This window comes from Rhamphochromis longiceps, linkage group LG16, assembly GCF_057381845.1.
Source record: "Rhamphochromis longiceps isolate RC_006_pf linkage group LG16, R_longiceps_female_GT1.1, whole genome shotgun sequence".
Classification (NCBI taxonomy): Eukaryota; Metazoa; Chordata; class Actinopteri; order Cichliformes; family Cichlidae; genus Rhamphochromis; species Rhamphochromis longiceps.
The window spans coordinates 12,943,138-12,968,842 of NC_140572.1; the positions used below are offsets into that span (position 1 = coordinate 12,943,138).

The 25,705-nt window shown below is 42.8% G+C and overlaps 1 protein-coding gene across 5 annotated transcripts; it reads left to right on the forward strand.

The window, feature by feature from the left end:
• akap11 (A kinase (PRKA) anchor protein 11) lies at positions 1-25,109 on the forward strand. Of its 5 annotated transcripts, none has more exons than XM_085383659.1 (12): positions 1-302; positions 3,140-3,248; positions 4,363-4,473; positions 4,559-4,612; positions 4,761-4,892; positions 7,463-7,727; positions 8,927-13,283; positions 13,531-13,671; positions 17,203-17,289; positions 20,710-20,756; positions 21,203-21,402; positions 24,879-25,109. In XM_085383659.1, exons 2-12 carry the CDS (start codon positions 3,186-3,188, stop codon positions 25,056-25,058), a joined length of 5,637 nt encoding a protein of 1,878 aa, XP_085239785.1. In that variant the 5' UTR covers positions 1-302; positions 3,140-3,185; the 3' UTR covers positions 25,059-25,109. The 5 variants fall into 5 exon arrangements, with proteins under 5 accessions (XP_085239785.1, XP_085239789.1, XP_085239787.1 ...); XM_085383661.1 differs by having other exon boundaries at positions 2-302; positions 17,206-17,289; XM_085383660.1 differs by lacking the exon at positions 1-302 and adding an exon at positions 320-557.
• Positions 25,110-25,705: the final 596 nt, after the last annotated feature.

Genomic DNA, 25,705 nt, shown 5'->3' on the forward strand with positions numbered 1-25,705 from the left:
GAACGGCAGCACGCAGTAGATGGGGATTTCGAGTCAGGTTTAGGAGCTGTCTAAATTAATCTGTAATTTGCCTGAACTCCTCCCGGTGACTTTTGGGCTGTGTTTTGGCGATTGGGAAGAATTGACATAGTTATGGTATTTAATCACAGAGGTCCTAAACACTGCTGTGCTCAGTGTGACTTGAAAGTTCACGTTTTCATTTTGTGGTCGGAAGAGTTCCAAACGGGTGAATCGTTTACGAATCGCGCATCAAACACAGCGGCTACCGTCAGCGCTGCTGGAGTCCGACACTGAGCGAAGAGGTAAAAATGACTTACTAATAGCAATTGCGACGTATATGCTAAACGAAAAATGACCACAAACTGCTGCCGGTTTATCTGGATGTGTCGTAGCGCTGTCATTAGCTTGGTGGCTAGGTGCTAGCTGGCGACGTTAAGGTGACAACAGACCGAGCGGACCGCGGCCTGGTTCTGCTGCTAACATAGTGATTGACAGCCTGTCAACTAACAAAGAGGTTTATTTTGCTGTGGTCGACAGTCTTTTTAAGTGTGCCCAAGGTTTGTTGTGTACTCTGTATGTCTATGTATAATGTGCCTTTGCTAGCTAGCTGGTTAGGCGTTTGTGTGTTCTGGCCATGATTTCACAGAGCCTGAGTAGTCGTGAATCAGCCTCAGCATCCACGGTGTGTGGCTCTTCTGCGGCCTGCTGCTGCGGGGGGTACCAGCCCCGCGAACTGTAAATTAGCCAGCTTTCTTCCTCCAAAGCACCCCAATGCTTTTTTACGTCTATTAAAAATCTAGCAGTGTTTACAGGCATTTATTCATCCATAAAGACGACAAGCATGCAGTGTTCAGGGGGAGTTGTCAATGCCAACAAGTCATGTTATGCGAAATGTTTACATGTAAATGGTTCGAATAGCAGTTAACATGCAGATCAAGTTATCATTTTGTTGAAAAGAAATTTTACATAGAAAATGGCAAATGTGTTATTTTGTCTATAAAATAACACATTTGCACGTGTTATTTCGGAACATCACAGTGGTGGCTATTAAAGGAAGGCCACTGGAACTGAACATTTGCATTGTGCTGTTCCGAAATGTTTTTAAAAAGTCGAGTCCTGACCTAAAACCAACATCGAAACTAAAATAATTAGTGAAAGTTGTGAGAATTATTGAGTTAATGTTTATATAAACTGCATTGTCATATGATTAGCTGTACAGTAGGGCTGTAATTAAATAGTTGTTTTCGTCCTACCTTTTTCTTCTCTTTATATCAATGTATTTGTGTTTTGCACCACATAAAAAGCACAAGTGCAACATTCCTCAGAACAACATTAAAAAACAACTGCATTTCATTTAGATGAAATGAAGTATGTTTAACTACACTGTGAGCAAAAGACGAGTAGGTTATTGAGGTAATGATGAGCCTAAAGCTGTGCAACATTAAGGCTTAATACTTTGACCTGTTTTGTCTACCAATCAAAAAGTAGCTCATTGTGAATAAATTAAATTTGCTGCCCTCCCATTGCAGTATATAAACCTTAATTTCTCTTCCTGCTAAGAGTGGGATAAATACCCCCCCCCACACACACACACACACCTGTTTTGTCCTTCTGTGGTCAGAGTTGCACATATTTGTTCTGCAGCTGCCATGTCTGAAATGTACTGGCCTCCACGTGATTGTCTTTTTGCAATAATGACAGATATTGGAGAACAAAAAGTCAGTTTATCTCTAACCATAGTGGTACCTGTGCCTCAGTAGAAGCTGGTGTCAGATCTCACAGTGAGCTGTGAGTTTTCTTCTCTCCCTGTCTCTGTTTATCCACCCTTCCGGCCACCCACACTCACCCTCAGAATTTGGCCCACAACCAGATCCCTACATAGCCCTCCACAGGTTGGCTTTGTTTTTTTGGGGGTTTTTTTTTTCCCCCCCTGCCACCCATTTTAGATCATCAGCTCCCCCCACCAGACAATCCTCTCGCTGGCTTGACTTAGCTTCATAATTTTTGTTTTTTGTTTTGTCCAAACATTGATAATTGACTTTTATGAATCAGCCCTGGAGGATTTGTGTAAGCCTAAACTTAGTTACCCTTAATTGTAGTTTTTCCTGTAACATGACTAATGCTGAATCCATTTCGCATTATGTGACCACGCTGGTTGCATAAGGTGGTGATGTAGGCCTCCTGAGTCGATTCTCACAAACTGTACCACTGAATGACAAGTCTGTGAGCTAAACATGAAACATAAACAGATTAACAATCTACTTATGCAAATTAGTCACCGCCATAATATACATCACTGTGGCTGCTTTTGTTGTGAGTGAAGTGGGGTGTGCTGCATAGTTGATTTTTAGGCAGCAGTAGCTGCGAAGCTAGGAGGTCCTGGATCACCAGAGGAAGCCTGTGGCATGCACTCTACCCTCTGGTTCTCAGGATGCAGGATGGGCTGATCAGTAGGACCGCCTGCCTGCGTCTAGACTCAACTAGCCACTTTGGCCCGTACCTCAAAGGAGAGGCTTGGATTTCTTGGGAAACTTTTCCTTCTTGTACACTGTAAATATTTTGCTTCCATCACTCGCGCTCTCATGCTGCTTACCAAATGTGGTCGTCCTGCTCTAAGCGCATACACCCCTCTGTTCTTTTGCCTTGCTGTTTGATCTTTGATGCAGGCCTGGCTGTTTAAAGAATAGCAAAGAGAAAGAAAAGAAGCATTGCCAGTACAATACAATAGCTTAGCTTCACAAGCAGGGTAAGTCTAGGTAAGTCCTGCTTTGAGGCACTTGATTCATGTTAGTGGAACTATCATCTTCACAGCCCACTGACTTTGTTGCATCATGCTTCTTATTTTGGCATCTGTATTTATGTGCAACACTAGATAGGGACATAGCTTCTTGCTAATAACACTGAGACTGTCATTGCTTTGTCATGTGATTGTTGCTGTGGTCAGGGGGGTGGGAAAGTGGAGTGGAATGTAAGCGCACCAGAGAGATCACACTGAGCTGCTCTCTTTTACTTGCAGAGGATTGTAGATTAAAATAGAAAAAGACTTAGCTGTGGTATTCAAAGTGACAATAGAAGTCGTTAAAGACGTTGAACTTCACACTTTAACATATTTTTTATCCACTTTTCTTACTCCTTACAGGTGAAAGGCCAGCCGGCCAACCAGCCACGTACAGCTAGCTGTCACTATGGATGCCTGTGCCCGTATTCGAGGAGTCCCAATCAGGTCCAGATCCTCAGTGCGGAAAGAGGTCTGTCTGTCAGGATGTATTTGCATTTAATTTTGCACACATGTGCAGTACACTCAGGGCTCCACCTATTGAATTGCCCAGTGGCTAAGGACTAGCAGAAAGGTATGGTGAACAAGTTGGTGGGCCAGCCACTGGCCCACTGGGAGTTTCACAGTGCTGAGTTCACCTGTGAACCAAACCAGCTGACTTGCCGCTATCAAGTTGTTTTTCTTGCAGTCAAGAATTAGTTGCACATTAAAGGAGTTTGATGAAGGCTATGACCTTTCAAACATTGCAACTCTCTTTCACAGTTCAAAGACTAATTGATGATTCCTGTGTGTGATTGTAAGTGTGAACAGTTGTCAGCCGCGTAAGTTTTGGCCCCCCAACAGTCTGCCGACCTCTCCAGAGCATACCCTGCCTCTTGTTCTATGACAGCTGGGAGGAGTCAGCATGGCACAGTATTTATTCCACTAAAATGTATTTAAAGTTTTGTTTTTTAAGTATGCTGAGGATTAAGATTATTAATATATACATCTACTAAGAAATTACATGATATACTTAAAGATTCAGCTGCTTAGTAGTCTATTAAGTAATGAATAAATGAACTGCTTTAATGTTACTAGTAAAAGTTTTGCCTCCTGGCCTTGGAGATCACTGCCAGTAAGATGCCTGCTTGGTAAGTGTTCACTTTTTCTTAGCTTCAAGTCGGTGTGATGGTTGAGGAATGAAGACACAAGTATAAATACAAACAACAATGCTATGTAGACTCCACTGGATTTCAGTACAAAACTCAGTAACTATATGTTGCGCTTTTTAAAAGAATTTTGTTGCAAAGATATTTAATTTCCTCTCTTATCCCCGCTTGATTTTCATTGTAGTTTCTAATGCAGTTAATTAATTTTCATTTGAAAATGCACAGTCCTGTAGAACCTTATCAGGCATTTTAAAATAATGGGATTGCTTAGGATCTGCGCGTGTACGAGAAGGCAGATGCACACAGTCAAGTTCTTTTTTTGCATTCCTCGGTGCACGGTGCAGAGATGAATAAAAGTATACTCACTGAGGCTGTAGGCCAGTGTGTACTTCTATTTAAAACAAACAAACAAAAAAAAAGCTGCATGTCTGTTTGCAGACTGTGCGAGACAGTGGGGCGCAGAATGTGAAGAGCCTCTTCAGGAATAAAAAGGAGCTCTGTGGCATTGGTTTAGAGCTGCCAGCAAGAGACGCCACCAGGCTGACAGAGGTATGTCACACAAACGCACCAGTGAAGCTCAGCCATGTTTAAACACATGACACATCAATATTGACCATCAGCTGTGCTTTTTCAGATTCACTTTGTGTGTCTGCCTGATGTAAGTGAAGGAGAAGATGTCACCCAGCAGGTACAACATGTTAGTTATGGACAGTAGGTCATACTTTGATGGTAGAGGACACAAAACTCAAAAACTAAATCTCTGAGTTCTATCCTGGTCTTTTAGTTACCACTTTGGCCTTCAAACTGGGGTGATTCTGAGTGTTCTTGTCCACCAGGCTCTGTCTTCTCTGTCAGGGGGGCTGTGTGAGCTTCTCAGGTCCCTCCACGTCCACAGCATTAAGAACGATGAAGTCCTGCTGCTCAAAGACTCTCGCAGGCTGCCAGAGCACAAGGATGCCGGACCTCAGGTATGTAAACGACCGTTTTTGTGTTAAATTAATTTGTTTTGTCAGCATGTCAAACAAAGCACAAGTGATTGGAGAGAATAGCAGGAAATAAGAGTGGGTAAGTGTACAGCACTTACTGCCTATCCTAGTAAGTACAGTCGATTGGAAAAGGAGCTCTCTAAACTGACGACAGACACTTTCTCTTGTTTAACATTCTGGTGTTGTATCTTTTTAAATGCATAAAATTTTTGTTTTAGCCTCTCATTCTGGTCTTTAAAAATGTATTGACTAAAAGAGTACTGCAATGCTTCACTATGCTTATTCAGACCCCAGCTTAGCTGCATTCCTTTTGCTGTCCTCGGGATGTGTTGGGATCTGAATTTATATGTCAGGGCTCTAGAGTGCGACCAATTTGGTCGCAAATGCGACCAAATTTTTCAGTGGTGCGACTAAAAATAAATATTTGGTCGTACAGGTGCGACCAACTGTTCCGGTAACAAAAAAAAAAATCTCTGTAACTCTCCGTGTGGTCAACAACAGACACACATTATGCCCCTATCGTGGACTAAACCAATCAGAGATAGTCAGGGGCGGGACCTCTCTGATTGGCCGTGGTCCAGTTGAAAGTGCAGGTGGAAGAGAGAGGTGAGTAGCTTGAATAAAGCGATATCAATTCATTAACGGATTCCACACAAAGACCTAAACACGGAGCGGACCCAACACATCAGAATCAGCTTCGTCTTTCTCGGCTTTCTCACCCGACGGCCTGAACACTACACGCTGTCGGAGCTTAGCGATTCTTCGGGTCCGCGCTGTGTTTACGTCTTTTTGCGCTGATTCTGAGCTGCAGGTTTTGCCTCTCTCCAACCAAAATTCACCGAGCCTGCAGCAAAAGAAGCAGCAAACTGCGCTTCACATTTGATCAATGTCGTCATGAATTCCCTCTGACTTTTGCTGTTTTGCTTCCACCACGATAAAAATCACACTTCCTGCACAGCTCTCTCTCTCTCTGTACTTCAGGAACAGTTTCCCGTCTCAAATCTGTTTTCTGCATTATTCATTCGCTTATTACCCACCAGTCTAGCGTTGTTTACAGCGCTTTTTCTTTTTTCACTTAAATGACCTCGGACAAGAAAGCCTAATTTCTGCTGTTCAATACTGAAGAAATTTAAATTTCTTAAAATTATGCAAAATTGCAGAATATTTTTAAGGTTATCTGCTATAAAAAGCCAGACCAGGAAAATCTCCTTCATGTTTTCCTGTGTTTTATTCTCAGTTACTTTCACACAAAGGCATCTGCTGTGATTTTCACAATTCTGATGAAGTCTCATGTGTATCAGTACTGATAAATGATCAGAATTATAATATTTCTGACTGTCTGAGGCTAAATTGAATCAAATCAGGACTTTGAGAACCGGAATTGAATGGATTATAGAAATCAGTGATGATACTCAGCCCTAGTGAGCAGCCTAGGCCTGAGAGAAGTGGATGTACTGTAGCTGTGGGTAATAAGAAAAGATGAAAAGAACTATTGATAACTTTTTTGTTAAGTTAAGGCCTGATCTGTCTGAAATTCATAGCCAGTGCTCTGACACAGTGCCATCAATATTTGAATGCTGAAAAAGCACAGTGTATCCAGAAAACACATTATATGCTGCAGTAAATGCACTGCCCAAGTGTCCCCTCTCCCCATGGCCTTTCAGCAGCAGACAGCAGCAAACAGGTCGTCAGAGGAGGCCAAGATGATGATTAAGTTTTTAACATTTTCTACAATATTGACAAAGCACTTTAAGCACAAGTTTGTTAGTTAATAATTTAGAAATTAATATTGTCTGTATGGACTTCCCCCCCAAAGAAAGTGCACATGTAAAACTGCGGTGTTAAGCGATGCGGTTGAAAAATTTGAGTGCGCCTAACTTTTGTGCCGGTACGCCTAAATTTTTAAAGTTAGGCGTACCGGTGCGCCCATGTCAAAAAGTTAGTCTAGAGCCCTGTATGTGTAGGGTTAATGATACTTGAAACATGTCCAAACACAGTAAATGTTTAATTTTAAGAAGATGTATTTTTAACAACCGCTAATCCAGTTCTAGCAGTTGTTGATTAAAAGTTTTCCCACATGAGGGCTATGTAAGCAGATGTATGAGTCTCTCTCACGCTTCCAAAGAAACACAGGTGTGGGATAGGCTGACAGAGAAGTTGCTTTTGCAGCCGCCACTTTCCTGTTCCTGTGTGCCATGTTTGGGTTCACACAGACCCTGCAGCTCATTCTGTGGCTCTCTCGCCCCAGCTTTGTGAATTAAAGAGTGGGCTAGCACTAAAGGATTTTTGCGTTCTGCATATGCATCAATTTGCAATCAGGACACAGACATAACAATATACTTCCAGCCATCTCCCTCCTCCTGTGAGATAAAAAAAAAAAAATGCCCATGTGAATTTAATTTACAAAAGTGATTGCTTTGACTGTCTGTCTGCTTGCTGGGTAAAAATGATTTTCTTCAAATGAGCTGAAAAATCACCAGCCAAACCATGCTGTCAGCAATTCTCATTTCCCCCTTATTCCCCTTTCTCATGCCATTTTCCTCTTCCTCCAGTATTGGTTAAAGACAGTGTGTGTTCTGAGGAATAGTTCCAGCACCAACGTTTACCCTCAAGCCAGTGTTCCAACTTTGGTGGGCCTGCTGGGGTGCTACATGGCAGGTCTCCGCTATACGCTGGAGCTTCAGGCTCTTCAGAGGGGCGCAGCTGACCCCAACCAGCCAGACGAAGACGACACCAACCAGTCGGTCTCATCAATCGAGGATGACTTTGTCACAGCTCTAGAACATCTGGAGGAGGACGACACAGCAGACAATACCTGTAGGTTTAGCAGCCAATGCTTATTGGCATTTAGTGGCCTCTGGTTTTTGAGTCATGTGCAGAAAAGGATTTCTTTTTATTTTAATGCTCTCATAATGCTTTGTGGTATACCACTTGTAATTTCATGTATAATATAGACATTCCTATATTTTCCAAGTAGCACCAACTGGTAAAAAACTCCATAGTTGCGCTTAGTACGGGGAAGAGGAGAGAAGAGAGCAAAGATGCCCCCCCAAAAAAGTGTGACCAAACAAGGACCCGTGTCTGCTTTTTGGAACCTTGTTTGGTTTTTGAGGGGGAATAAAAGCTCTTTTGCAAGTATTTCTGCTTCTGTGGTCGGCTCTCCTCTGAGAAGGACTTTCGCAGCAGGCAGAGATTAGCAGGCCTGACACACACACACACACACGTCCGCGCGCGCACACACACACAGACTGAGACTGGCAGGACAGTTGAATACTTGAAAATACTCAAATCTGAAAATACTTGAAGATTTTTGCCCTCAAACTTTGGAGGAAAAAAGTGACATTATACAGCAAAATGTAAAACACAGTCTGTTTAAAAACTCTAGTCCCGTGGCAGATATTTCATTTTTGATAATACAGCCTAAGAGTAGATTATTTGTTATTTTGCATATTGTTTTGAAATGTAGGGTTCAAATCAGCCAGAGGTGTGAATGTAAGTGTGGAAGGTTGTCTTTCTCTCCGGATTAGTCCTGCGACAGAGTGGTGACCTGTCCAGGGCGTACCCTGCCTCTCATTCAGCATTGGTCGGAAATTAATCAAACATATAGACAGTGATTACTTAATAGGTCTTCAGCCAAATTGTGCTCAAGGTCATAGTTATCATTTTTTCTACATTCTCAACACATCTAGCCCTATGGGAAGACTTACATAGAATTATTAATATTGTGATTTAATGTGAAACAATTAGAATCTTACAAGAATAATGTAATATGTATTTTTTCCATCCGCAGCACTATGCTGTCATAATCTGTGCAAACTTTAATTAAAACGTCTCTAGAATGTAAATGGTTTCAGTTCACTGCTAGATGGCACTAATTAGCTATTTACTAGTTTTACTTGTCTGTTATTTTTCCACAGTGCCATGAGCACTGTGGAAAATCATCTTATAATCCCCTCTTTGCAATTGTTGCATCTAACCACTTTTCTCCTCTTTCTCCTTCATGTCCATCTCCACAGCTGCAGCTCCATTTAGTCATTTTAAAAGGCGTGATGTGGCTTCACAGACAGTCCCAGCCCACAAGAGAAAAAAGGAATTATCAGGCTCCCGCGTTATCATAAGCTCGTCTTCGAAGAAGTATTCAGCCAAACACAGATCTGGTCCTGACGTATCTGTCACAGTGCAGAGGTCATCGGGTGTGGAATCCCAGTGGACTTACTGCAGTCCTGGAGCTCGTCTCCCCTCACCTTTGATTCATGTCAGTGAATCAGAAGAGTCAGACTGTTCCAGCCCCAGCCCTATCATTTTCCTGGATGAAGTGGGCTACCAGAAGAGCCTGCTGGCCAAACTGGACATTCCTCAAGTGCCAGGGGGGCCCAGAGAGCGAGTTGAAGACTCAGATTCCGAAGTTAGTGAGTTTTTTGATAGCTTTGACCAGTTTGATGATCTGGATGAGCTCAACTCTGAGAGCTGTACTCTTACTCTGCCTCTGGATGCGATTAGTGTCCCAGCAGCACAGAAAGAGGCTGATGAATCTGGCATAAGTACATCATCTTTAAAATATGTTTCTAGGGGCTGCTCAACCAAGGGAATGAATCCTCACCGCTTTGATCAGCCCACTCTCCCAGCCAATGTGAAAAAACCCACGCCCCTGAAACCAGGCTCTCCTTACTCAATTCCCTCTGAGGTGCCGGATTCCCCTCGGCCTGTACAGACTCCCTCTGAGGAGAACGGTGGTCCCCTCTTCAGTCCTTTGAGCTCCTCTGCCTTCAGTCCCCTGGTGGACTCCAGCGGGCCACTGGAATACTTCTGGAATACAGAGGCAGATGGACAAGATGACTCTGAGCTACGCAAACCTCAGGATCTCTGTTCTTTGTATAAGACCTACTCAGACTTTGCTAGCAGTCTGTCCAAAGAAATTCTCGGATCTGTCTGTGGCTACCAGTCTGCTGTCGACATCAGTGACAACAAGAATCTCTCCTGTGTCTGCCACAAGGAATTTAAGAACCCTTCAGGATACCTGATGAAACTCTCAGAAATACAGGAGACTGTGACGGTGGCCAAGCTGCAGAAGAAATCCCAGTCTCTGAAAGATGGTATTCAGAGGTTTGCCAGTGACCTTGTGGAAATGAGCTTGGGCAGCGCTTTGCGAGACCTCCAAAAAGGGGTGTCCTCCTGCACCACCACCTTGTGCCACCTAGCTGCTCGACTTACCTCCTCAGTATTTCAAATGGCCTTCCATGAGATTGGCATGCGACGTGCATATGTACTGAAGGAGCGGGCAATCAACGGGCTGGCCACTTTCCTGGTTGGAGAGGCCGTGTCCGCAGCGCTCAAAGAGTTCCTGACTGTGAAGAAGCAGATTTTCCACAGCACTGTATCACGTTTTGCTGCTGATCTGGCTGAAGAGCTTGTTTTTGAAGGTATAATGGAAGTATGTCAGTTCTCCCACCCCTCAACGCCTCTCACCCCAAGTGATTGGTCTTTTGGCCATGGGCAAGAGGAAGAAGAGGAGGTGGTGGTGGTGTCCTCCTATGCTTCAGACCTTTCTGAGTCTGTCATCCAGGAGGCCTTCATAGAGCTCTCTCAGGCAGATGTTGCCTTCACAAGCCAAGCAGCTATAAGTGTGTCTGTGGACAACATCTGTTATGTCAGTGCAGATAACACCTGCACTCATACCTGCAGCACCTTTGCTAACCAGCAGGTTTTAAGTGTAGCGGTCCCAGCGGAGGATGCTTCTTGTACTGTGAAGAAAGCCCTGTTCACTGTATCAGGAATGGCCAGCTGTATTCCTGTGCCCCAAGCAGGGCACGCCCTCTCCAACCTCCAGGATTCCGAGGAGACCACTCAGCAGAGGTCTAGCTTGTCACATACCCCACCGACCAGCCCCAAAAGATCAACTGTGTCATCCTCTGACAATGCCACGTCTCCACTAACGGCCCTTTACAGTCATGGAACTCAGACCTCTCTACCAGCAGGAGAGCCCTCCCAAAAACAGTCTTCATTCCAAAACTTCTCTGGCAACATGGTGGATATGATAGTAACTGAGGCTTGTGAGCTAATAACTGCCTCTAAAATGAAGAAGGGTTTGGGCGACTGTGCTGACTTCCTCACAAAGACAATCAGGAGCCGCAGGGACTCTTACGATGCTCTGGATTCCCCTTCAAAGCAAGGAGTTGTCAGGGAAAGTTTTAGATATGACTATACAGATTCTGGGCATGTTAGGCTAGGTGGCCCTATGGGACAAGAAAATAATCCTCCCATTTCCTTTCAGACAGGCACTCTAAACCAGGGGAGTTACCGATGTGAGCGAGGCCCCAGGACCAGGGGTGTGTCTGAAACACATCCTGTGATGATGAATACTTTGGAAGTGCCGGGTAATGAGACGGGTGGACAAAGGAGGATATCCGCTACTGTGGATGATTCAGCTCCAAACTCTGGACAGAAGTCTGCTGCGACTCCTGGTACTCCTCCGTCCACCCCCCAGCAGCCCAGTGAGGTGTCCAAGGAGAGACAGATAAAGCAGTTCTCCAAAAAGCTGAAAAGCAAGCTGGCTAAAGAATTTTCCCCTGCAACACCACCTCCAACCCCTCACTATCAGCCTGAGCTGGGCCCGGGACCAAAAGACACCATCCCAGATGCAGACAAGGCAGAGTTTATGCTCAAACTGATGAGATCTCTCTCTGAGGAGGCTGATGGAAATGAGGAAGAAGAGGAGGAAGAACCGGCAGAAGAAGGCGGTGTTGGAGTCATTAACACATGTTCAGAGAGAGGGGGCGGCCGACACACACCCAGCCCGATGTGCGCTCGTGTAATGTCCAACAAGGAAGCTCTCCACTATGCTGAGCGGTTGGCGTGCCACATAGTCTCGATGGCAACAGAGATGGACACCCTAGGAGGGGCGGAAGAGGAGCAGGGAGAGATGAACCAGGGCAGTGAGAAGAGGAGAGACAGTGTGGCTCAGTTTTCAGAGCAGACCCTCAACTCATTGTGGGTGTATGCAGGAGAAGTGGCGGGAGAGGTAATTAGTGATGTGAAGAGGATGGTGAGCTCTGGACAGCAGTGCCCGTATCACAGAGCTCTCAGAAGAAGAAGCTGGGACAGATCTAGCTCCGAATGTTTGCATTACCACCACAGACATCACTCTCAACCCGGTACAGATCAGAGCAGAGACTGGAGGTTAGGAAGGCTGGCTGAGCAGTGGTCCAATGACCTGATTGCCTCGGTCTCCCAGTCTTCCACCTCTGCTTCGAGCACTGTGTCTAGCTCCAGCTCTGGTCTATCCTCTGAGTATCCCAGCTGTGAGAGCGTGACAGATGAGTATGCCAGCTACCTCATTAGGGTGCTGAAAAAGGAAGGGGGGAGTAGGGAGTTAGTCCTGGACCAGTATGCAAGCCGTTTGGCTTATCGTTCTATAAAACTTGGCTTGGCTCACGCCAGTCGTAAAATAAAGCAGAGATCCTCTAGTGCACGTCTTCGTTCCTCGAAGTCTCTGCCAGATGAATGGAAATCGTCTTGTAGTAGTAAAACGTCATCAGCCAAGGATCGAACAGAGATGGATAGAAACACCCAGTGTTGTTGCAGGGACTCTGAAGAGCAGAGTAAGAGGGAGTACATGGATCTAGTCCACTTTGCTGAATCTTTAGCATATAATATCACCTGTGATGTCACACGCAAGCTCCATCTCTCCTCTGTACGGCTGCCAAAGTCTTTCACTGACTCCTGTCTTTATAAAAAATCCAAACTGGAAGACATGGCAGAGAATCTCATCAGGAACTCCTTCTCCTGCCCTGTGTTATCCAAGGAGGGTAAGAGCAAGCACTACCACAGCACAGGGAGTCTCTACGATCAAGGTTACAGTAGCAAGGTGATGCAAGTCATTGAGCATTATGCCAGGAAAATAGTGGATGACACGCTGAAGATAAGCGTGGCTTCAGTTGGCCATTCATCACGGGAGCACCAAGACCATGACAGACACACTCACACACAGAGGTTGTCTGAGGGCCCAGTTCTGGTCCGGGTAATGGGGGAGAGGCCATGTTGTTGCTGTCAAGTCCAGGAGTGTCCATACTGCAGCAAGCACAGCAGGCACCACTACCAACCTGTGCTGCAGAGGAGGAAAAGGGGAGGAGACTGTCAAGCAAGAGTGCTCTCTAGTCTGGAGATTCCAAAAATCCACATCGACCTGGACCACAGGGTGGCATTTGCAGAGGAGATGGTGTCCATGGCAATGGATACAGCAAAGCGCGAGCTGAGCAACACCAGCCTTAATGCTGACAGCGGGATCGGCCATGATGGCACCAGCTACGCCGAGAGCCTCACTGCTGAGATCATGACATCAGCCCTGTCCAACATATGCCAGGCTGCCCTTACCAGGTACACACTTCCCAGTTCACATCAGGAAGAGTGTCTGTTTGCCCCGAAATTCATTCCATGCATACGTTTAATCAATGGCCAGGCCATAAACATGTGTTGTAACCTATAATCAGCTTTGTTTCACTTCTTTTGACAAACATTTTAATGTTTTATTTTCCCAGTTTTACTGCACTGACATGTGACTATTTGCATTGTTAGTGAGGCTTTTTTTTTTTCTTTCTCTCTCCTTTGGTTTCTTTGTATTTAGTGCTTCGGGTAGGGAAACCACTGAGTCCACTGTATCCCAGCAGCTGAGTGTTGGAGATGACAGCCTGGGAAGCTGGTCTAACCTGAGCTTTGAAGATGAGCACCCAGATGATAACAGCAGCTTCCTCCACCTCAGCGACAGGTAAACACACCTAACTTTATATCTATCACCTCTAGAGCACAGTCCAACTTGGTGCTTTAAAATATACGTTAGAATGGGGTCTGAGAACATTTGTAGTGCATTCCTTATTATACACTTATTTATGCACAGCTTTTTAACCAGAATTTGAAAGAAAGAATCAGATTGTGATTTATGGAGTGGCTAGCTACTAGTTACACTCCATAAATGTGTATATATGTATATATATATGTTATACTAACATATAAAGATTTTTTCCTATGGATGATTTTTAGCTTCAAACTTTTGTTTGTGGCAATAAAAAACCTACCTAAGGCACTTTCACTAAAACATCTGAAGAATCCTTGAGAGTAAATAAACTACATACGGGGGCACTCCCCTTGAGAATTAAAGGTTTGGTTGTTTTTTTTTCCCTGTTTTGCATTCACACCCACAATAGGAACTCTAATGTCACATAAGAACCAGCTGGTGGTTGGGTTAGCAACTATAGCAACCACAACAAGTCTGAGAACAAAGTGATCATAGCTGTGTGTCGTGGGTTTCATGATTAGCTTAGTTGGAAAGCAGACATGCAGATTTTGACTTTATGGTTGAAATCACCCAGTTTGTGCTCCTTGAGGTGACATTACCAGTAACTGTCTTTGTGTGTTGTTATACCTTGAATGTGTAATGACACAGAAGTCTCTGCAGCTCCCAATAACCCTCATGATCACCACCAGATCCCAGACTAATAGATCATTTGTGCCTGTTTTAACATATGCCAGTGGCACAGTGGTTAGCACAGTTGCCTCACAGCAAAAATGTCCTAAGCTCAATTCCATCATCAGGTTGGAGTCTTTCTGTGTGTGATGCATGTTGTAGGATAGGCTGGATAGGCTCCAGCCCCCCTGCGGCCCTGTAAAGGATAAGCGGAACCACAAGCAGAAGCAATCAAGAAAAGAGACACAGAAAAGAACTTCATAGAGACCAAATTATGCTTTATAAACTGCTTACTGTATTATGGGAAATCTCCCAGTAGTCTGATACTATAGAAGCATAACTAAGGGGTGGTTCAGGGTTCCTTGATCCTGTAAGCATTAAAAAGGAACATTTTAAGCCCATTTTTCAAAGCTGAGGGTCTGTCTCCAGACTTTGTCAAAAATTCCCTTTTTTGATAGAAGGTAAACGAGGTGCGACAAAATGCGACGCACAGCACATTCTAGGAACTTTGATTGTTGCTGGTTGCCGATACACTGAAAACATCATTTCTCAGATGGTGTAATGTTCAATACCAATTATTTTGTATATGATTTAACCCACATTTAATTACCTAACGTTAAATGGAAGAGGTTTACTACTCAGAATAAATGCTAATATTAATATGGGAGAGAAAAACCCCAAAAATTAGTAGACAGTGGAGCTCTTTAATGGTTTATTATTGCATTTCACTGTTTAGCTAACAAAACTGAAATGGTGCAAGCATCATCCTGAGAAGTTTCCGACAGGTAAGCTGAAATAAACCTTGCTGTACAAACATGAACATAAATACTTATTTATTTTTCATGTTCCAAACTCTGCACCATGGCCAAGACTAAAGAGCTTTCCAATGATGTCAAGGACAAGATTGTGGGCCTACACAAGGCTGGAATGAGCAACAACTGTGACGCACTAACACTAACTGACCTTACTGCTCCAGGGTGCCGGCGTTTTAGTGCTGTCGTGGAAGGAAAGCACCGGTTTGCACAATCTGCATTGAACTTTGTTTTCTGTGGAATGCTTTCAAAATGTTTAAAATCTCAGTTTCTATTTTCTTCAGTCCTCCTGTTTTGCTGTTTGTGCTACATTCTTCTTCAGTATTGTCTAGTCTTGGCAGACGATATAGGCAATACTGCCCCCACAGTTTCCTGTAGTGTATTGCAGTTACAACACATTTATTAGCATATGAAAATGTTAACAATAAAATTCCACGTCAAATAATTTTTATAGTCGTTGCAGCTCTGCTTGGTACAGACTGATACTGCATGTCTTGTATGCAGTATCAGTCTACATGTGGGTATGCAGTAAAATGTTTTTTCATGTTTTTGTGACAGCTGCTACCATTTCTTTTGTCACAGCAAGTAGTATCCTTTTTTTCAGCAGGTTATCTATCATATGTTTCTGTATTTAGTTGTTTCAGAATGGACAGTCTGTTAATGTCCAAGCAGAAGACATTGAATGTAATCTATTGTTCTTAATTGGTTTGGGTTCAGAATTTAAAGCCTGAGGTTATACTTTGATCATACTGTGTCACTTTATGTTTTTGGGTTTTTTTGGAGGGTTTTTTGCTCCCGTTGGAGCCATTTAGGAGTGTTTTCTGCAGTTCATTGTAGATGTAAGGTTTCCCAAAGACAGTGCAGATTGTATGTTTTTCCAAAATCATTTAAACTTGACTGCCAGAGTGCAAGTTTTCTCTGATTTATGTTGCATTATATGTGAAGGCTAAAGGATAAGTATTTTAGATCACTGTCTATGTTACCAAGTTCTAAGTAGTTGTAGGCATGACCGATTTGGTCTTCTTGTCTTGGATGGACATGACCTATGTTTGTGTGTGTCAATTTAAAAAAGAAAAAAAAAGTGAGTGAGTCTGATAAAGTCTCTGGGAAATGGGCTGTTGACAGTTCTGGCAGGGGTTGATATCTCTATGGAAGCAAACCTGACAATGGGTTTGTTCCCAACATGCTAAAAGAGCATATTGTGTTAGCATTAAGTTATTTTGGCCATCAGGGCAAAGTTAATGTGTCATAATATTTTCTAAAGGTGTGTCTTTAAGTGCTCACCTCTCTTCAAGTGCTGTTTCTACTGGAACAAAGTCCACCATGTGTAATTCATAAGACATTTCAAAGGCCTGCTGCTACTATTTCCGCTCAGCAGATGAAATAACGGGGGGAAAATTCCTTTATGAGTTTAGCGAGACAGAGATCAGGCTGACTGACTAGATGAATCACCTCTCAGTATGCCATTCAGACCACACCTGCCGCTGAGGTAATGCAGATTAATAGAGGTATTTTTAGATATCAGAAACATCTCTCCCTTTTAGTTAGGCTATAGCATGCCACAGTATGCAGGTTCCAGCCAGCAAGGCTAATCATTCACTAATTATAGCGAGAGTGTATGTTGTTATGCTTCTGTTGCCAGCTGGTTGTCCCGCTGGAAGCCACATGATTAACGAGATTATGTGAGAACAAAAATGTAATGATCTCACATTTCAGGACTTTAGCAACAAATGGGCCCAGTCAACATTAAAGCTGATTCAGGGAGGTGTACAGTGGAAAAAACCTGCATCATTTGAAGAATCCTCCTCTGTTTTTTCAACCTCACCTGACATTTAAAGGATTACCAGAAATGGTCATCCACCTCCGTGTTGTTTGTTGACGATACATGACAGTAAGCTCTTATAGCAAATGTGATGAAACTGCTTATTACATCCTGATCTTTTGTTGCATTTTGGTAGCTCTCTGTGTTAGCCACTTACTGTGTCAGTGTTACAGCGGTGTGTTACCTGCCTTCTGTGTCCAGCAGTAATGGGAATAGCAGTAGCTGGAGCAGTCTGGGCCTGGAGGGGGAGGCGTGTGAAGAGCACTTGTCATTCTCCCCCTCTGACAGGTTGGTCAGCACCCGATTGGCATGGCTATCCTTGGAAAAGAAATGCACACAAGACATGGGGGTTTACCTAGAATGTGACAAAGAATGAACTGAATTTGCTATGAAAGCACCACAAAGTACTGAAGTATGTGATAGATCCACCAGTGGAAAATCTTTCTTCATCGTATGAAAATGATTTAAACTGCCACTCTACAATATTCTGATTTATACTTTGTCTCATACTAGGAACCACCAGCCCCCTAACATGACCATACTTGAGCTTTAAACATTAATAGGCTTGACATGGCAAATGCTTGTTGATGCTAATCTTAGCATGCAATGTGTTGCTTAAGTTTTGTTGGTTCTGCATTGCTTGCATGCAATTTTTTGTCTTTGTGGGAAATATGTAGTGTTATTATTTTGTCCATGTTGTATTACCTCTGAACAGCCAACCAGTCCCTGAAGAACAACGTGGAGGGTTATTTTTCATTTAATTTCATAGTTTTAGAAACTATAATATATTAACTTTCAAATTAAGTCTCTTGCATGCATTATGACCGGGCATCCATTCCCCCCCCCCCCCCCCCCACTTATCTAAAGTCTAGTCACAGAGCAGGTTTCCTTTTGGAAAATCCCGAGATAGACCCAAGCTAGTGAATTCTAGATATACCCTGTGGTCTCCTCCTACTTGGGTGTCCCTGGAAAACCTCTAAGTTAAGCCTCAAGGCACCTTGATCAAATACCCAAAACACCTCACCTGCCTTAAGCATTGGGAGTACTCTGGGCTCCTTCTGGATGTCCAAGCTCCTCAGCCAGTCTTTTCGCCAAGCCTAAACTCATTTTTCTTGCTTCTTTCCTAACATTATTTTTTCAGTGACCACCCAGAGCTCATGATTGTAAGTGAGAGTTAAAATGTAGATCAAAAGCTCTGTGGCTGGTGCGCCAGTTTACCTGTTTCTCTCACACCCCACATACTTTTTTTTTCTTGTGAACAAAATCCGAAGATACCCAACCTTTTTAGACTAGGGCGGGGTCTCTCCCCAAACTTTGAGGTAGCAATCTGTCTTACTTTGTGTTTTGCCGTTTCATGAATGCAAGTGATTCATGAAACTGTAAGGATATGTAAAATAGTTGGAAATGTCATACAAAGGGAAACCTAAAGCTAATCTTAAACAGGTAGTAGACATGGTGGATGTTTAGAGGTGGCTGCATATATCAGTCTTGCAGCTGTTGCAACTAGAGATACCACTTTTTTATGTCTGATACCAATATCATAAATTTGGATATCAGCCGATACCAATATGAATCCTATAGTGTTTTTTAATCAACAAAACTGTTTTTTTTTTTTAATATTTTGTATAAGTTCATACTCAAGTTAAAAAAAACAACAAAAAAACCCCACAAAAATACAGTATGCACCCAAAATATTTCATAGTTCAGCAATACTGATCAATCTAATAAACTTAGACCTACTCCATCCTCCCTATTCTGGTATTTTAAAGAGTAAGCACCATAACTAATAGGGTTCTAAAACTCCCAGCAAAAAAAAATTAATAAATAAGGAACCGCCCTCCACCACATGATGCTTAATTGACGTAATCAACTTCAATTTGATGCAGTGTGGAAAAAAATGCAAAGATGTATTGCCATGTACTACCCAACTGACAGTACTACCAACCATTTATTTAGTCTTCCTTTCTCAGGCTGATGAATGGATTTTCTTTCAGCTTGTTTAGCAGCTTCAACTCAAAATGTGCTTTTAGAAAATTCCAGTATCATTTCAGCTCTAGGTGCTACCACTGAACGGCTGTATTGAAAATCTAAAAAGCTAACACATTCAGTTGTCCTTTTATAAGATATTATTTGACCGGATATATTAACATAGCCGGTCTGTTTGATATTTGAGACCTCTGAGAACAGAGTATCTCTGCATCTTGTCATTCCCTTATTAGTCCATGATCAGAGCTGGCAATAAATATTCACAGGTTTGTGCATTTTGATAGTCATAACATCAACTAAAGCTGATGGCTTCCAAGATTATATCAAAAGTGCAACAGATTTTCCAATATGAAACATGTCAAAACCTTTAGTTAAACAAAGGTGTTACAGGTCAGAAAAAAGAAGAAAGGATAACTTGAAGCTATTCTGAATCCACATTGATGTGTCTTGCTGATTAAAGCAGAGCACAAGGTTGACTTACAGATTTGCATTTTGTATTAGTTCTTATATTAGCAATTGTGCTTTTACTTTGATTTTAGTTAGTGTAGTTTTCATCAGCTTACAGTGGTGTAAAATGTATAATATATTGTAATTTCTTCTGTCTAGAAATAATGTTTATAGTAACAGAATATAATGTCAGTATATAATGACTAGCATTCATAAAATATTTAATAAGTTTCCGTACTGTTTTAGTGGTAATAAATCCCAAGACGATTATTGGTTAATAATTTCTTTGTGATCTAATTAATATTCAGTTACTTGTTAATAATATAACTACTAAAAGTATTTTTTAAATTCAGTTTATTAACATTATAGTTTTGTTTTAATAATAAGCTATTTTTATATATGTTGCTCACACCCACAGTTACTTGATGTGGAGCGTAGTAAATAGCAGTTTTGTGGCTACCAACAGGTGGCAGATTTCTCAGAGTCACATTTGTGGTTTAGTTCTTTTTAAAGAATTCAAGAGATGTTAAAATGGAGGGAAAAAGGTTTGATTCATGCATTGTGTGAGTGAAACCTCAAGTAGACAGACACACAAAGATTTTCTAACTAGGAAGTACTCCACACCTATAGGTTTATACTGTTCAGGCACCTCCATTGATGCCCATATATATTTTGAGTGCATAGCTTTATCGCCCTCCTTCTTAGTTCGCCTCCTCTCCCTACTTTTTCAGTGCCGTCGCTCCTTTGCAGTCTCAAACAGTGAAACACCTTAAACGGTTTTCCTTTCTGAAAAGAAAATGATATCCTTATATCCTAACGTGCAGAGCCTGAGTGTCTGTAGCTGTGGGCTGTGTCAACAGGCCTGGGTCTTTATCCCCTAACTTATAAAGTGGTGAAATGACTGTTTACCTGCTGGCACGTCACACAGCAAATATTTGCACAATTGACAGAATGGATATCAAGTAGCTTTTCAGAAGGGAAAAATCAACTTTCACACTGATCAAGATCTCCTCTTCATCACTGCGCATTAACTGACAAAAGACACCTGATCAGAAAAGTCAATTTACAGGAATTCAGGAAAGATATACGGCATCACCGTGTCTAAGACGTCTTTTGATCAGAATTGCTTTGGTTGCAGTGTTTGTGTGCTTTGCTTTTGTCAAAGGCTATTAGCTTTAGTGTGCTTATTGCCATTTCTATATCTTTGCATGCATCCTTGTGTGTCCGACCTGTTCTGTCTTCTTACTAACCTGTGTGGCGTTTCTCATCCAACAGTGACAATACAGAGGACAAGGAGGCTGAGGTCAAAGAGGAATCAAGTGGTAAGCACGTTTTATTGCCTGCAGCATCTTTCTTTCTTTAATGTTTTTAAGTAGACTGTGGCAGTGCTACAGGTTAATACTTGGAGTTTTTGGGACATCTAATGGAAAAAAAAAAAATTTTTGTGCTCTTGCTCTTTGCTGTCCGAGACACAGTTGGATTCCAGCTGACTGTGTTAGTCTGTCTGTGTTGTTGCTGGGGATTTAACCACCCCCACATTCAGCCACACTAATACTCATGCATGCACTCCATCCACAGTCAGTCACTCTGCCTTCTGTATGTCTCAGACTACAATTGCCTCCACTTAAAGGGGTCCCCTTATTGTGTTTGCTGTGCTATGGAAACCTGGGTTTGAGCAGATCAGGACATAGTGTTCTAAAGAAGGAGCGCTAGAAAACTGAAAAGGTGTGGCTGACGGCTGAGTGAATCTTTTTTCTCTGTGCTGCAGGGACACTCTGTGTGGACAGGACTCAAGTGCAAACTCCCAGGACTGTGCTTGTCATAGCAAACTCAGATGTCAGAGATCCTGGGAGTGGCCCTAAGCACGTCACCCTCGACCCCCAGCTCAGGAGCATGCTACAGTGGCTGGCAGCCTCCATGGCCGACATCCCTCAGATTCAGCTAAGTCCTGACAGAGAACTGCAGCAGGTGATTGTGGCTATATTCCTCACAAACAGGTTCCCTCTGTGGTCTTCATTAGTCAGCACTAAAACTCTTTTTAAACCACGTCATGTCGCTTCAGTGAAAGAAGTCATTCTTTCCGTGATTGTCTGTTTTGAAGGTCAACAATCCTGTAAAGTTCTGTGCTGGTTCCCACCATACTGTGCTTTGCTATGGAGACAAACAGCTGAGAAGCACCAGCTACTGTGACGATTGAGCTGTAGATTTTTTTTGGAAAAATCACCAGTAATTTCACCAGTTTGTTCCTGTTTTCTGCATTTCAGTAAAGGTCATAGTCATCGCTGTTACCTGACAAAACTTAATGGTATATATTGTTATACAATTTCCAAAGCCTGCACAGCCAGTAAAATTGTGGGGTGATACAGATCCTGATGTTTAAATATGGCCATGTGCAATGTTCATATACTAATTTTACTCTTTTTGCTTTTTTTGTTTTTCTTATTTAAAAACCCTGTGTTTGAACAAAAGCACAATCTCAAACATTTAACACTGTAATATTATAATAATACAGCAAAACATCTGCTACTGGGATGAGATTCTCTTTGCTTTATTTGATGGATTTTGGTCTAATGACGCCAGTATATGGATATGTGACCTACACATATTAAAATGAGCCCCTTTTCTATTAGTAACTACTCTGATTGACTTGCCACAGTTTTCAGGTTTCCATTAGGTCATAGTACCTGGTACTAAGTAATAAAATAGTACCTTCTCGGCCGGGGTTCCAAGCAACACATACTAAAATGTGACATCGTCAGACTGCATGCCACCGATTGGCCTGGTCATTGGCATCACTCGATGGGTCATGAGAACATAAATCGCTACAAAGAAACAAGTCTGACAAAAAGCCACAGATCGAGCAGCAGATTGATCGTACTCGATTTTAATGGAAAACCAGTCGATCTGAGTCGAGTCGTGGTGAGCCGTGGAGAGTCAATCCGAGTAGATACTAATGGAAAAGGGGCTTAAGTGTGTTTCAACTTGGGAACGGTACAAGCATTCAAGAGTTTCGTGTTTCAGGAGTGTGTTACAATGACTGTTTAGGCATTACATTTACTTTAGTAAACATGATTACATTACATCATGTTTAATTTCAAACCCTTACAATTCTAATTTAACTGTCTATTATTATTATTATTATTATTATTATTATTATTATTATTATTATTGTTTTATTTTGTTTTTTGAAGCACGGCTCTCTGCTTAGGTTATATTCAGAGAATTTTTGAGTTCCTTTTTTCCCCAGGCAGGAAGAAGTATTAACTAACACCCTTTCACTACTACTTCAGTAGTCAGCTTGTAAGGAAATCCTAAAGATTCTGAAAGTACAGGGTGGGCCATTTATATGGGTACACCGTAATAACATGGGAATGGTTGGTGAGGGTTAGGGGTGATATTAAAGTCCTGTTTGTGGCACATTAGTATATGTGAGGGGGCAAACTCCTCAAGATGGGTGGTGACCATGGTGGCCATTTAGAAGTCGGCCATCTTGGATACAACTTTTGTTTTTTCAATAGGAAGAGGGCCATGTGACACATCAAACTTATTGGTAATGTCACAAGAAAAACAATGGTGTGCTTGGTTTCAACGTAACTTTATTCTTTCATGAGTTATTTGCAAGTTTCTGACCACTTATAAAATGTGTTCAATGTGCTGCCCATTGTGTTGGATTGTCAATGCAACCCTCTTCTCCCACTCTTCACACTCTGATAGCAACACCGCAGGAGAAATGGCAGCACAGGCATCCAGTATCCGTAGTTTCAGGTGCTGCACATCTCGTATCTTCACACCATAGACCATTGCCTTCAGATGACCCCAAAGATAAAAGTCTAAGGGGGTCAGATCGGGAGACCTTGGGGGCCATTCAACTGGCCCGCGACGACCAATCCACTTTCCAGGAAACTGTTCATCTAGAAATGCTCGGACCTGGCACCCATAATGTGGTGGTGCTCCATCCTGCTGGAAAAACTCAGGGAACGTGCCAGCTTCAGTGCATAAAGAGGGAAACACATCATCATGTAGCAATTTCAAATATCCAGTGGCCTTGAGGTTTCCATTGATGAAGAATGGACCCACTATTGTCGTACCCCATATACCATACCAAACCATCACTTTTGTTGTGCCAACAGTCTTGGAGGGATCCATCCAATGTGGGTTAGTGTCAGACCAATAGTGGTGTTTTTGTTTGTTAACTTCACCATTCACATAAAAGTTTGCCTCATCACTGAACAAAATCTTCTGCGTGAACTGAGGGTCCTGTTCCAGTTTTTTTTTTTTTTTTTGCCCATTCTGCAAATTCTGTGCACCGATCTGGGTCATCCTCGTTGAGATGCTGCAGTAGCTGGAGTTTGTAAGGGTGCCATTTGTGAGTAGCTAATATCCGCCGAAGGGATGTTCGACTAATGCCTCTCTCCAGTGACATGCGGCGAGTGCTACGCTGTGGGCTCTTGCTGAATGAAGCTAGGACAGCCACTGATGTTTCTTCATTAATAACAGGTTTCTTGCGTCCACATTTTGGCAAATCCAACACTGAACCAGTTTCACGAAACTTAGCAAGCAGTTTGCTGACTGTAGCATGGGCGATGGGTGGTCTCGTAGGGTGTCTTGCATTGAAATCTGCTGCAATGACCCGGTTACTGCGTTCACCAGATATCAACACAATTTCGATCTGCTCCTCACGTGTTAACCTCTTCAACATGTCAATGGCTGTGAACAAAGAGAAACTTGTAAATAACTCATGAAAGAATAAAGTTACGTTGAAACCAAGCACACCATTGTTTTTCTTGTGACAGTACCAATAAGTTTGATGTGTCACATGGCCCTCTTCCTATTGAAAAAACAAAAGTTGTATCCAAGATGGCCGACTTCTAAATGGCCACCATGGTCACCACCCATCTTGAGGAGTTTGCCCCTCACATATACTAATGTGCCACAAACAGGACTTTAATATCACCAACCATTCCCATTTTAATACGGTGCATCCATATAAATGGCCCACCCTGTAGAATGGAAGGCAGAGCCTTCAGTTGTCAGGCCTCCCATGAAACCAGGTTCCAGTTTAAATTTAGGACAGAGTCCCTTTCTACAAACCCAGCTTACTGTGGTTCAGGTGACCCTGAACATCCCCCTTAGTTGTGCTGCAGTAGGCTTGGGCTGCTTGGGGACTTCCCATGCTGCGCTCAGCAATTCTCCTTCAATCCCCACATTTCACACTCTGTTTTTATGCCACTATTGCATCTCATTAACTTTTATTTACTCTCTCCTGTAAGTTATGTTTTGTTCAGTTTGTTGCTCGCTATCTCTCCTTTTTCCTGTCACTCCACAAAAAGAGGGAGTTCTTCCTCCCTCACATTGCCAAGCATTTGCTCTTTCTAATATTATGAAGTCTTTTCAATACAAGATAAATGCCTTGAGATGACTGTATAATCAATGTGTCCTTTCAGCTCCCAGCGGTAGTCCAGAGGCTTCGAGAGAGGAAGTGGAAGGTGGGTGAGCTGCTGCACATGCTGCTGCGCTACTGTGATGTGAGCCACAGTCAGCCCGAGGCCAGAGAAGAGGCACTTGAGGCCAGCAAAGAACCTCACTGCATCTCCCTCTTCCAGTGGCTTCTGGAGCGCACCTAAGGCCTCTGCTTTTTTCCCTCCTTGCTCTCCTCTCATTATTTCCAAACAGGGCTTTGCAACCTCTGTGAGCCCCATAAATCTGAACTCCCTCTCACAAATGTGGGCAGCACGTGTGTATGGCATGCCATCTTTTCCCGTTTTTTTTTTTTTTTTTTTTTCCTCCCCAGTTTCTGTTTTGTTGCTGCAGTTTCATCAGTTATCAGGCCTGTATGTGTAACCTGTGTTGATTTAATGAGGTGTCTCCTTTGCTCGCCTACACTCTTGAATCGAAGGCCTCACACCTTGCTGTGCTTAAGCTACAATAAGTGGGGGAAGACCCACCCGGTGTGTTTCCAGAGGGAGATGCAGTGTGTTGGGAGAAAAGACAGACTGGGAATCCCCACAGCTGCTGGGTGGATGATGTCATCACACCCACACCTCACCTCTCTGGTGGTATTTCCACATGTTGAGAGACCAACTGTACACGCGCACATATGCACACACAAACACATTTAGATTATTAGAACCAATTCAAGAGAAAAATTTGCATTTCCTGCAAAAATGCTGTGTGGATGCTGTAACGCTGAAGCTGTCTGCTGAAAATAGCTGAAAAAGATGAAAAGTTGCAAAAATTGTATGGTGGTGAAGAAACTGAAAATTCTGCTGAA